This window comes from Solea solea, chromosome 9, assembly GCF_958295425.1.
Source record: "Solea solea chromosome 9, fSolSol10.1, whole genome shotgun sequence".
NCBI classification, from domain to species: domain Eukaryota; kingdom Metazoa; phylum Chordata; class Actinopteri; order Pleuronectiformes; family Soleidae; genus Solea; species Solea solea.
In genome coordinates, this window is record NC_081142.1 from 15,711,612 (window position 1) to 15,726,168 (window position 14,557).

The 14,557-nt window shown below is 41.5% G+C and overlaps 1 protein-coding gene across 2 annotated transcripts in view; it reads right to left on the bottom strand.

The window, feature by feature from the left end:
• The window catches only part of ano8b (anoctamin 8b), a 34,146-nt gene extending 19,925 nt beyond the window's left edge, over positions 1-14,221 (bottom strand). For both annotated transcript variants that reach the window (XM_058637844.1, XM_058637843.1), the window contains exon 1: positions 13,834-14,221. In XM_058637844.1, the coding sequence (XP_058493827.1) occupies positions 13,834-13,981 (148 nt within the window). In that variant the 5' untranslated portion in view covers positions 13,982-14,221. The remainder of the gene's footprint in view (positions 1-13,833) is intronic.
• Between the last annotated feature and the right edge of the window lie 336 nt (positions 14,222-14,557).

Consider the following 14,557-nt stretch of genomic DNA (forward strand, 5'->3'; position numbering starts at 1 on the left):
ACGTCACCGATCTGTGAACACTAATATTTAGTTACTGAGTCATTAGTAGTGATAAACCAAGAGAGATTAACCCCCGACTCTGCAGTAGCCTTCAGCTGCACATAGCTTTTTTAGAAGTTCTCTGGCCCTCTAACGCTCTCTAAATACCAGTCACAGCAGGCAGCGGCTTTCAGCTACAAAGTTGTAATGTGGAGCCAAAACAGTTAAAAGGAGAGTGAATAATGTATAACCGGATGACCAGACACACACACACAAATCTAATGAATGTTATTGTTTTTGTTCATTTAGCTGGTTGCCTGTAAGCATTACCATACAGTAAGAGGAAAACAATGCAGCATTAAAATGGCATTTAAAACCTATTTGTATTGATTTCCATGATAAGTCACTTTCCTGTGTACTTACAATTTATTCATCTTCTTTTCCTTTGGTTTCATGAACCTTATTCATATTTAATTCCCTCTTCTTTGTGACCCAGAAAGACACACCCAATTTGCACCTTTTCATGAAATTCAACCATCATCACATCATATTTTCACAAGATATTTTCTGTCAAGGCAAATCAAAACATGCTGGAGCTGATTACCGAACCTCACTACGTATGATTTCTATTTAAAAGATTCCTCCTCCATACTTACAAACAGGTTGTGACGACAATATGTGGTTCCACACTGCTCTTCCCCTCTGAAGAACGTCCTCAAACATCGCAGCAGGTCACACAGTAAAACACAGCAAGGCCTTTTCTTGATTATTTCATCAGGAGTGGAACCTCGAGATACTGAAATCTGACCGACTGCTCCACTGTGCTTTGGATGAAATGCTGCAGGCAGTGCTGCGACATGGCAGCAATTCTAATGAGTCCTGTATTCTTTGCTGAGGGCAACACAAACACAGAGTCCTGGAAGAGCCAGCTCATGCCTTTAACACTTCCAGAGTGCTTACATTTTAAAAGCCCAGACACTGACTGTGTGCTCTGGTTGAATTTGTGTGTGTTATGCTATTATTATTATTATTATACATGAACAAAAATTCACGTGGCTTCACTGTTTAGACTAAGCCAGTTTGTCAGGTTTTCATCTGTGTGTGTAAGAGTGTGTTTTTTGTACTAAACAATCAAACCACTTCTCAGGGACTTTCAGAATCTCTAAGGTGTTTATTCTTTGTAGGTTCATCCTGTGACATCTTCATATGCAAACCTCCGTCAAGGGACCTCAGTGAGTTATACTGCTCAAAATCACACTAACAGACAGTACAAACATCACCTCCATGGTGGGGCGGAACAATTCATCGGAATTTTATCGAAATCGCAAAACAGCCGAAAGAAATTTAAATCGCAAGAGGCGCAACATTTGTTACAGCCAAAATGTGTTAAAATATCATTTTACATTAATTATTGTTTTGATCTACACACTTCTTATTCCTCAGACTGAAGAGAACATCTTTGTTTCTCACAGATCTGCACAAATATCACACAGTAATCATTCTAAATATGTCTTTTGAATGAAAATGAGAATAATGAAGTGAATGACCATTCCCTCTGATATCGCAAATCATCTGTCCAAATTATCGCAATTAGATATTTATTCAAAATACGATAAGCGATACATCATGGCAAATATCGATATTGTAAAGGGATACTTCACGGATTTGCATCCAGTTTTGTATTACTAGAATAGGGGGAGTATTTTTGAAAGGGTTACTTCCCAACCTCAGTTTCCCCTGAGTCGAGAAATATCTTCATTCTTTTTTTCGTTACGTGCTTTGAAAACTGCGACCCCATTCATTTTTTAAGTTTGCATAAACTTCTGGGCTTTCACTACAGAATGTAATGGCCCAGAACATAAAGATAAAGCCAGTTTTAACTACGGCCTTCACATTTGAATGACTCTGTTTGAGGGCTACTTCTTATCAGACAGCAGCCAGGCACTCGTAACAATCATGGTGTCTTTCTCTGATCCACGTCACTTTCTCAGGCATTTCTGCGGGATATTTATTTTGTGTGTGTGTAACTGTGCAGGTGTGCATGTGCATGTGTGTGAGCCTGAGATAGAAAGTGCGAGATTAATAGGGTGCATAATATTAATTAAGAAACTCAGGCAAAGCACAAATATGAAGGTCACTCTTGAGGAAAGACTTGATGATGCACACAGTGGCTTTGCTGCGTGATGGTGTGTCTCTGTTTGATAACTGGCCGCTCCATAAGTCTGCCCAACACTAGAGGAGAATTGGCCAGATTTCGGTCCTGATTTGGTCCTTCTGATAATTCTGGGTGCTTTATGATTTTAGGCTGATTTGAACAGATCCAGTGATCAAATGATCCTGTAGTCTCAGGGCGTTTGGGGCGTGAGAAGAACCCCACTATAACCACTGAGAGCGAGTCGACCGGGAAACAGATGTTGTGTACTTTTGTTTAGCACCATTAGTTAATTCCGTCTTCTCAGACATGACTTCATCCACAGTTTTTTTGCGTTTCTCAGCACAAAACATCGCACACACAACAGCTATTAACTGACTGACAACACGCCAAAATGTCAGTTTCTATTCTGAAGTCACGTTAAATGAGTTTCTGTGTGATCACAAATCCCTGGAATCTCCTGGAATCGTTTGATTAAATGCCAAGTGTGCGGTCCTGAGTTCATCTAGTCTGTGCTTTCTCAGGATTAAAACATTGAACATCGGTTACAAAGTTCGTTGTGTCTGTGGTCTCCCACATTTTTAAAATCTCAGATTTGAAAATTCTCTAGTGTGGGGCAGGATTTATTCTCGCCTGGAGCATCTTTGGGTCAACTTTGAAGATTTTTCTCGGTCAGGTAGATGGTTGGAAGGTTTTCGGAGTATAACTGTATTAAGAAGTTCATGTTAACACCAGGAGACTCAGCAGTAGTCATTTTATTATTTAATACGTATATCCTTTTTTTCTGTCAAACACTGTGCTGATGATGGGCAGTAATTGCTTCAGGGTTTTAGCACAGGGACCACTCAGGCACACGGGCTCCACATTTCATCTCTCTTATTACAAACCTGCTGTTGCTTCAGTCACTGCGCAACATATCAATTGTGTAGTAGACTTTTTTTTATTGGTAAGACCTTGAACTACACAAGGGACTAATATTGCAGTGCACTCCCTGCAAAGCGGCATCATGTGCATTGTGCAATGTTACTGGTCTCGCACCACAAAGTTCATTTATCGCCCCCCCCCCCCGTGCACTAGAGCCTATTGTAATAATGGTAAGACATTATATTTTGAGTATGTAGTTCTTTATGAATTATTATACATGAGAGGGATCCTGCAATTATTTGATCATCCAATTATTCAATCATGAGTTTGATGCCTATGAAGGTTCTCAGTCATCTTCTGTAGTTGAGGCTGTAGGCAACTGGCCTTAATTGAGCTGAGCTGAAGACATTTCACCTCTTCACATCAGAACTGAAAAAGAAAAGTGATGTGTCGGTGGTCTGTAATTCCAGGTGTAGTTGAAAGATCACTGTATCTGATAAAAAAAAACATTTCTTTGTTTTGCTTGAATAAGATTATTTAGATTAAACTATACTTACATTTGTGTAAAATTGTATATTTAATACAAATTTCTCCATACAAGCTGTTAACAATAGTATCTTTATGTCCACCTACTATTGTTTAGGGGACAATGTTTACGGCTCTGACTGCAGTGCAGATTCGGGTTGACTGTCATGATGCTGAGGACATTTAGCACGTAGAAAAAGAGAAACCGACACAAACACTTGAAAAGGCAGTGTTGTGGATCCCAGACAGTAAAATAGGTAGGAATCATTTCTACTTGAGTTCAAGAAACGGCCCTGTTACAACAATTACACCAGCAAGTGAGACACAGAGTCTAATCAAGTTAAAACAAATTTCCTTAATTACAATGATCTTTGTCATTAACTGAATGTTGCTGCCCTTTAACAGCTTCCGGCCTCACTCCTGTACAAACAAAGACACATAACACAGAGGTTCAGATACAGGCACACATTTAACAAAATCTTATTTCCAGTGCTTCTGATACAGAGAACAACAGTAGTATTTATACTGAGTCATCCAATCTTGCAGCAGATATATAAACCATTTCAGATCAAGCTCCACCTGTGATCAAGTGTCGTCCACCTCTCCTCTAGTCCATAATGTTCTTCCTTCTCTCTGTCTTTCTATCTGCTGCTCGCTCTAACCTACACGTTATCCACATCACTCCACCTTACAAAAATGCAGCACAGCCTTCATTCATTCAGGCACCAAATCATCAAACATTTCTGATTCCACATTGCATTCCTGTTTTTTTTTAACTGGCAGCTGCACACACAGATCCGTTTGAGATGATAGGACAGCTCCTCTTCCCACTGCAGCAAAGCACTCCTCCTGTCTGTCTTTGCTTTCTTTCACCTCAGCCTGCACCTCTTTACCACAGCATGGACCCCTGAGTGTCCCTCTCTCTTCTTCTCTTCTCTCTACCATTTCTGCCTCTTTCCTTCGTCCAAATCCTCTCTTTAAGCCTCCCCAGGTGGTTTTTTCCCCCCATCTCCTTTCAATTTCTTTTTATCTATTTCTTTCTCAGCTCTCTGTCTCGTCTCCGCTCTCACTCAGGCTGTCTCCTCAAGAGGCATTTGCCATCTTTGTGTTTCTATGGATGATGATGCTTCACTGGGGAAAGAAGAGGGTGGATGCTAAACCGTAAAGCTAGGGTCAGCACAAGGCCAGGGTTTCAGTAGGATATACAGCCACTGAATGAACTGAAGGTAAACAAAACTGTATGGTTTCTTTTAAAGACAACAACAGACTGCAAAGTTAGACATGTGCATGTGCAACAAAGCCCATAGGATGTTGACAAGGTTGGGTGTGGACTGCTGAGTGAAACTACATTTTGGAATATTTCTCTACTTCTGTATATATATATATATATACTGTATGTATATTATTTGGTTACATTATTTCTAGTATGGATACTTTACAGTAGGGCTGTGCAATTAATCAATTACAATCATGGCTCCAAACGATTTCAAAAACAAAATAATCCAAAAAAATGGGGGCTTTTATTTGGACAAATAACACTTTTAATGTTGTAACGGTGTCTGACTTCCTGTCCCGCTCGTCACCTGGTAATAGAACACAGATATTCAGTGGAATAATAAAAGTAAAGTAAAGATAATATACAATCATTTATAGCTATTTTAAGGTGAATTCAAAAGTCTTCTTTCAAAATTCCCCTCTTTTTTTACGTGCAATAAATTCCATTTGTTTCAAGTTCAAAGTCAATGAGTTATCATTTGAAATAATCAGGATTTCAATTTTCTTGCTATTATAAGCATAGGAGATGACAGTTGAACGTCTTTCACAGCCGTGCTGCAGGTGGTCTGATTCTACGCTGTTACATGCACATGTACACGTTAACATATCCAATCTAAAAAGCCCATTTTAACCTTGCTGTATAGAGGTTAATGGTGCAGTTAACCAGCGTTCCATCAGCACAAAAACGAGAGAACACTTTTAAATGAATATCCCCAATTAGCTGTGTCATATTATTTCAAAAGCAACTGGGAGGATTCAAGGCTGTATTGCGATCAGACATGCTTCTCATTAGCAAAACGTATTTCTCCAGCCAAGAGTAAAAACTGCTGAGTGGCATTTATCCAAATTATCAGGGATGTAGGGAAGCACTAAATTATTCTTTATAGTACAGTAAAGGAAAGAGGAATTAAGACCAAGTCCACAGTGAGCGGGCATAAATGTCTATACCCTATAAATCATGAACATTTCATCTCTCACATTCAGTCTCTGGGGGTCACGAATGTTTGTACAAATCATGACAAAAAAAAAGTTTCAGTCTGGATAAAAAATGTGATAAGATAACCTGTATGTGATCACATGCTTTTTTTTCCAGGAGACGGAGGAAGAAGGTCTCAGATCCTCCTTTGTGACAAACTGGGATGAACATGTCGATGCTGGTAGGAGTCAGAGTTTTTGTTTCCTCTCGACCAGGCGCTGGGAAGATAATAGCGATTTGTCCTTGGCTTCAAAATAACAAAGATAGTGCACGACATCAGAGCCACCCGTGGCTGAACGCCAAGAGGAATGACCGCGTCGGAAGGAAAGCACCACAGTGCTCACACAGCAGAATAATAGAAATATCACTTTTCTCTTCTTCCAGCTCACCTTTCCATCACCTTTTACATCACTTAATACGTAAAACAAGCGTCCCTTGTTTTTTCCATTGTATTCTTTCCCCATGAAAGGCTACTGGGTGCTTCATTCTTAGTTAGCTGTTTAACTTTGGGTGAGCTACGAGGATGCAGAATCTGCCATGTGTGCAACAAATCTGGGGTTCAACGAGGATAATGATGCTGTATACTACTGAGTCAGGTAATAATCATGACTGGAAGTCAGTGCTGAATCCTTTTGGTCGATGCAAACTACTCCCACAGGCGGCAACCACAGGCTGGTTATCTAACTGCCTGAATTCAGCTTTATCGTGTGTGGTTTGGGATGAGGAGATTACAAATTATGAATAAGCCAGTGGGAATGATGAATATAGCGGAGTGAATAGCAGCCTTTGTGGAGTAAACAGACCTCCTTGTTGAGGAGCAACTGCCACAGTGGAGAAAGACTCCTCTGATGAATGCACACAACAAAGACACATGAATTACAAACAGCAATGATGTAAACATGTCTGTGTTGTGTTGAGCAGCTTTAAGGTCACTGCAGTGTCACACTGTACAATTCCAGAAAGGAAATGTGTAGGAATTTGGCCAAAAAAAAAACCTCAAACTAAAAACTGACATTCTGGGAGAAAACACTTGTCTGCTTTCACACTGAGAAGTCGAAAGGATGATATTTAGGAGAGTTTTACAAATGCCAGTTGGCAGAATTTCGGAGAAAACCCTGCCGCATTCAGGCAAACGGAGTGTTTCTACTCAAATCCTAAATGAAGTTGGGCACAAGAGCAATTGAGGCAGAAATTATAGGAGATGAGATTTAGTGAAAAGACAGTGTAGCAGTGAATTATTCCGTCTGATGGCTATAGACTACTTCATTTACAGTGCATCATGATAGCCTACTCCTCCACAGGAAATATGGGGGAGTCTGATCAACGCCCAGAGGAACCGGTGATTATACTACACCGCCCCGTTACCTTTCTCAATCGATGAAAAGCAGAGGAAGACATGAATGAATGACTTTGATTTCTAAAGCCTTTCAAAAAGAAGCTTACGGAGATCAACCCTTCATTTCTTCTGGATTTATTTAACTCTGGAGTGGGATGGTAGGAAAGACGGTTACACTGATATTCTCAAGCACAAATAGCAAAGAAGTCCAGGATGTTTTTACTGAAATATAGTATACTGGTTCATCTCCAACTAGTACAGAAATCTTTTAGTTACTTAGTGAGGTGACCACAGTTCCACAAGTCCTTGACTATATAGCTTCAATAAACACTGATCAGAAGGAAAACACAAAACCTGATTTGTTTACTTCTCAAAGGCAAATATGAACATTAGAGCAGGGCAGGAAACCCGTTTCATCAGGCTTCAGCAGAAAAACTGTCACACACCATAATGCAACCACAACCTTCTCATGACACTGCCAAGAGACATGAGCAGGTGTAAAAGATGCAGCATGGGTATTACAGAACACTGAGTCCTGGTTTAATACCAGCTCACAAAAATGATGCGTGACGCTGTAGAGGACACATCCTTTCTGTGCCATATGTGAGTATGTGTTGTGAAGATGTGGACTTTAGAAGGGTTTTTAAAAAGATTTCTTGCTACATCTGTGCTGCCTCACACTGCTGCTGCTGGCAACTTCGTGGCTGTTTGTCTCAACAAGAGACGTCAAGCTTTGTAAGAGAATAGACAGACGCACAGTTTTCTGTCGCCCAGTCAGCTGACTGTGAAGGGTGGAGCTCCACTCTGTACTGTACAAATTTCAATGTGTATATGTGTATGTGTGTATATATACATATACCCTACACTATTACCACACAAAACAAAACACAGCCATACAGCACAAAGAGGACAAAAATTAGCTCCCACAGAAAAAGCGATATGGCAGAGACTCCTGACTTATAAACCCATCATCAGCAAAATCCCTGGAGCACTGCAGCATTTTCTGAATCTGCATTACTTTGAACAAACAGATTATGCCGCTTTCTGCTAAGGCTTAACGTTGACATTCAGCCTGCTACAAAGGGTAATGAGGAGAAGATGATGAGGCTGATTGATTTCTCTACGTAGCGAACACATTTAAAGCGTAGTGGTTGAACAAAACAAACCAAAGGAGGGAATTAAGAGCAAAACAATAAAGCTGGGGAGGAGAAAGACCTTCATTACGGATGAATGTTGGTTTAAAACTCCCCTGCTTATCATTTACTGGCTCATATTATCACACTGATGTGGATAATATGCCCAGCTATTAGCTCATGTGTTGTACAGTACACTTCCATGGTCTTCTCTGGAGACAGCAGAGTGGCTAATGTGGAGCAATTCCCAATGACTGGGGCTAAAAACAGCATTCTTCTCCATGGTCATTGTAAGTTCTCATGGCTTTCCTTAGCAACTAACAAAGGCAGGGAAAAAAGAAATCAAATCCAGGCCTCGCCAGTGCAGTCAAAGAACATACAGGACAAAGTCACCAAATGCACTTCAAGCCTGTGTTTTTTTCAGAAATGCAATATCACTTACAGACTAGTAGAGGTTTGTTACTGACTCTGCTTTTATGCCGTGTTATGGTCTGTGTGACATATTTCTGCCTCTCAACACAAGGCAGGAGACAGCAAACACCAGGAAACCTCTCTCCCTCGCTCTCTGTTTGCACTCAGAGTGCTTTAAGCCCCACAGTGTGCATCATCATTTCTGCTCACAGTTTGATCATCTTCATGGCTCTAAATGGGCAAGCGTAAACTTCCAGGGGGCACGAGTGGGGATTTGGAAGATGGTTGACTTGAGGCAAAGAGGCATCATCGGTGCTAAGATTAAAACCACTAAAAACGTGAGTGAATCTAAGCAGAGTGAATCACCACTTGTAAAACAGATGGTTAATCTACAACATCAGCTTATATTAGATTTAATGGTTGCGTGGATATATGTTTCTTCACAGCTGCATAATTACAGACGGATGCCCCCTGGAGGAGTCTGCCGGTGGTCCATGGGATCATCTCTACATGTGGAAAACCAAGAAAGCAAGAACAAGGCCTCACTCGCCTCACTGAATGGTCATATGCGAGCGTGCACCTCTGTTTATTTAAATGTATTTTATTGATACAAGGAATAGTTAAGCCTAACTCCATGATGGCAACTCTGAGATCTTTAACCCTGATTAATATCAGCAAACACAAATAACTGAGATCCGTGTTACGTAACATATCATCAGGCCAGGTATTTTGGTAGCACAACAAAAATGACTCTGTCAACTCTCCACAATGCCTAAATGATGGATGGCATCGAAGAAGAAATTGTACCTAAATGGATGTGTCGTTCAGTGATCGACACATACGTTGGTGTCAACAGTGTTCAGGAATATGGGATCAATACGTCCTTAAAAAAAAAACAATATTAGACGGTAGAGGGAGTAGATAGCGTCACTATGTCCACCATCAGACTGTGAAACCGACCAGACAAACATTATGAGTAGAAAATCAATGAAAAATGATTGCAACACTAACTGCAGTGTTTACCACTGTCTGACCAGCACCCACTTCACAATAATGAGCTCAAATTTAAAGCCAGCTGTTTGTAAAAATTGGAAGTGTTGTTACATTGTTATAACCTAGTCTTCTGCTTGATCGGAGGACAAAAAGCTAGCTGACCATTTGTGTGTTTGACCGATCAGGTGAGGTAAGCAGAGCAGCTCCACTATTACAGACGGCAAGGTCACCCCACATTAAGGCAGTTTTCATCAAACGCTAATGCAGCTAATGTGCAGCTCAGCACTCACTCTAGAAGGGAAGACGAAAAGGAGAACAGGAACTATATCTCAGTGGAGCATGCAATGAACGAGGTAGGCAAAGATATCTGGAGAGTCATTATGCACGACAAGCCTCTGTCATTATATCCTTCTGTATTACATTCATCAGCTCCTTCATTTACAGAGCCATGGGAAGACATGTTTTTTTCCAGCTTTTTTGTGAATGCAGCTCCTCTTATAGGAATTTCCCTCCCATCACTGATTTGCCTTACACTGCTGTATTTAAAGCAACCTGCGTGACACTGAATCTGACTAAAGCTGAGGTATTCGACCCGTCGTTGAGAGGCAGTGAGAGCGATGAGAGAAGCGCCCTGGCTAAGACTGCAGATCCCTGCTGAATACATTTTCCCAAGAAGTGGATCCTTCAAATCTCACCACTGTTTTGTGTTAGCGCAGATATTGCATTTTCAGGGGTGAAAAGGGGTTCTCCATCTATAGTTTTAGACTGACTTTAAAACGGTAGTGTGTAACTTATGAATATACAGGAAACAAAATGTCAAACCACTGAGTTCACACAATGCCGATGAGGCCTATCAGCTCCACACGACTATCTCTGTGTTTCTCAGTATGGCGGGGTTTAGATCCTTGTGTTGCCTAATGACATTCTGCACACAGGAAGTTATTTGTCAGACCAATGGAAGCGACAGCAACGACGTGCCAATAAAGTGAGACGGCTGCAAAAACAGTTGCAGTATGACTGAATTCAAACCAAACGTCTATTGAAAACAGGCCGTTCAGCAGTTTGACAGGATAAATGCTTCTTGACCCCAGGTCTTATTTATACAGTACACACAAACGCTCCCTCGGTCAGGTCTGGACAGATGAAGGAGGCAGCATACAAATAATATAACATCATTTCTGTTCCTGAACACCAAACATAGGGAGAATACTAACTTCTGCACCCACAAAAATCACCAAAGGTCACGCACTGTAGATTTAAATGCAAAATTTATACTGACTCGTCTGTACTCCGCATATTCTGTATCAGATAATAAGCTTAAAACCTATTATATCTCTTTTGAGTACTTAACTGTTGATGTATTTGCATACAGCAATTAAGAGCTATTGTGGTGAACACATATAAGGGAGTATAACTTCAAATAAGCTTTACAGAATAATGGAGACAGAAGCTGCAGTCCATCATCATCATGTATTCCATATATCCTGACAAATGTCCTCAATCCTAATCCTCTGCGCTGTCTGATGGGGCAAATACAAATTACATGACCTGATTTCAAAGGAATCCTATCAACACTGGCCTCAGAGGGAACGCAAACTAATTGGTGAGAGTTTTACATTCTTTCTCTAATGATGGGCGCTTAATTAATCTTTGAAATGCTGTCTTGTGTGTGCTGGAGTTATACAGGAAGGCGGCTGAGAGGATCAAAGTCATGCCAGTCTACTGCTGAGGGATTTAGGAGAATATGGTGGAAGCATGAAGACCATCGAGCACCAAATCCCCGAGTGAAGAAAATCCTAACAAGCTGCAACCAAAACCTACACTGCACGGTGAAGTAACCCTGACTTACTGCTGCGTCTGCTGAATGACACCGACACGTGGGACGGAACAGTTATGTGATAACATGGTAATCTCACTGACATCCTCAAACTCAATTCTTCCCTCTCATGACCCATGCAAATATACATATAAAGACAAGCGGTAGCTCTGCTCTTATAACATGTTGTTATAGGTTGTAATCCACACATTCACTGTACAGTACATGTAAGACTGCACTGAGGTTGCCAGAAGTGAAAGTTACACTATCCACTCGTCTGTCTGAGATCCATTTTGCAGTGAACACCTGCAGGTCATCCTGCAAGTGCATATGTTTACATAGGTTTTTTAACTTCTGTATTTTAACAATGCAGCATGAATTCATCTCCTCCCCTGGGGCTACAGCAGTCTCTGAAACCTGTTCATGTCACAGAAAGTCCAAAAAGACTACAGTCAATACAGCATTCAGCCCTGATACCCAAACATTACTTGACTGATTTGAATAAAACAAACATGTTTTATTTCTACGAAACCTTTTGTATCATTTAGTAAAAGATACCAAAGGTCCTCATTGTCAAATGTCTACATGGCATGTGGTTAAACTGGGCCAAAATAATACTGAATACTGAATACTGAATATACAGATCAATATGTTTTTACATTGCATTAAAAGACAATATAAGGCAATGCAGCCTACGGCAATTTTGAAATTGCTGGAGGCGCAATATTTGTTTAAGCCAAAATGTGTGTCAAATTATCATTTTAGATGAATTACTGTCTCGAACTTCACACATCTTATTCTACAGACTGAAGAGGGTGTCCTTGTTTCTCACAGATCTGCTCAAATATCACACAGTAATCAATTTAAATATGTTTTTCGAATGAAAATGAGACTAACAATGTAAAAATGACCATTCCCTCTGATTGAGCAAATCATATCGCAGCCGCAATTCCTGTCAAAATAATCACGATTAGATATTTACTCAAAATCGTTGGTAGTTAGTATGGTGTAGATGTTTGTTTTCTTCTACAGTTGCGGGTTGAGATGCCAACTCCCAAGAGTAACAGGCACGAGTGAGACTGAACTAGATCCAGTCTTCACTTTGCTGACCCAAGGCCCAAGGACCTGAACCGGGTGCCACCCTCTCAACATGATGACATCAGGCTTCTCTTCCAGTCAGCTGCAGCCTGCTCAGGTTACCTCGTCCAAGTGTGGATAAGCGCTGCTGACAGCCCACTGCATCACTTTGCAGCAGTACATGCAGGCGGCACAGGAGCCGTCTGTGCAGCACACACTCAGGAAAACAACCCTGGCTCGGCAGCTGAGGCTCTGCACCCAGGCTAATATTGTGATATGCTCCGAAAATAACCTCACACAATTCTTCCAATGTGACAACTATGGCCTCTTCGAATCCACTATGGTGTCATGGAAGGTTAACAGAAAGCATGTTTGTGCTGTTAAAATGAAGTCTTCTTTCAGAATAATACAGGGACAGCCCTTAAATAAAAACGCAGTTAACCCAAGGGAACTAAGTATGTGTATATTATTATGAGAGGGGCTGCTTTTACAGCTTACAACCAACATCAAAATGGCAAAAACACACACCTGCCCTGTTAACCAATAGCATGGCAGCTGCTACTGAGGCAGTAAAGTGAAGGCAGACAGCAACAGCCTGTAGTTTAAGTCTAAGTCAGGCTCCATTAGTTTAGAAATTCCTGCGTCTCACACATAACACTGTAAAACAATTTACTAGTGACTGTCCATAAAAACACTGTCTGCTTGTGATAACAGGAGGTACACAAACATACAATATGCATGGGACCATGCATAAATATTTAATGTTATGATTATTCCTGAAAATCATTGGGATTCACAATATTATAGTAGCAATAGTAAACATAGAAATGTAAACATATATATCTCCAAGAATGACTATTAACATATAATAATAATAATAATAATAATATTAATAATAATAATATCGATACCAAAAATCCCCAATGTTTACCACGATGCGCAATAATATCGCATATATTGTCCAATCCCTGATGTACAATAACTGTGAGTAAGGTCAAAGCAGACACTGATGATGTGATATAACATAGCCATCTTCAAACAGGAAGAATTTAACCTCAGTCATTTTTAAAAAGCCGCCTCCATGCGGACATGCTGCACAAGTCAGACTCGTTATTTACAGGCCCGTGGTCTGGTCAACTCGTGATTTCGGGACGCAGTTCCTCCGCGTGGAGACAAAAGAACGGAACGGTGCCACGAGCTGCTGCTGCTGTGTGGCGCTTTCTGTGCATCACATCCACCTGCCCTTTTCTTCCCTAAACCACAGCTGTCACAGGGGAAAGAGGCGCTTTCACTCACCCAGCACACCGGAGGAGCTTTGCGGCTCCGGCCTCTCCGCGTCTCCCGGCAGCGCTCGGTGTCGGTGCCGGTTGCTCTCGGGGCCGTCGGCGGCGGTGGTCGTCCCACCGCTGGCGGCCGCCGCTGCCGTCGTCCCCGTGTCGGGCATGCTCTCTTATCAGCGAGGAGCGACGCAAGGTGAAGATATTCTCCGGGAAATCGTGGCCCAGTTGTGCATCTCAGGAGGAGGGCAAAGCATGGGGGTGGCGTGGAGGTCCGAGTGAAGGGTTAAGTGAGTGTGAAAGTGAGGTGAAGGTTGTCGGTGACGGTGCGGCGGCAGATCATCCTGTTGGTGCTCGGGAGCAGGATACGCGGTGAGATGGAGAGAGAGAGAGAGAGAGCCGCACCGACGCGAGGAGGGACAAAGAGAGGGAGGAGGGAGGGAGGGAGGGAGGAGGGAGGCTGGGTGACACACACTTCACAGAAAACATCCACTGTGTCAGTCTAATCATTTTATCACGTTTTTTCATGCAATTTACAGTATTTGACTTTTTTATTAATGTACAGCTTTGACTGATAAACCTGATGAAGACTGATTTTTAATGCATGTGATGCAGTCGTTCAGGATACATTTATAGTTGTTGACCTACGTTGACCTCACATCACAGTCTCTTCATCCACAACTCCAATCATTTAGACCAGGGGTGACCCCTGAGGGGTCTCAAACTCAAATGACCTGACTGTG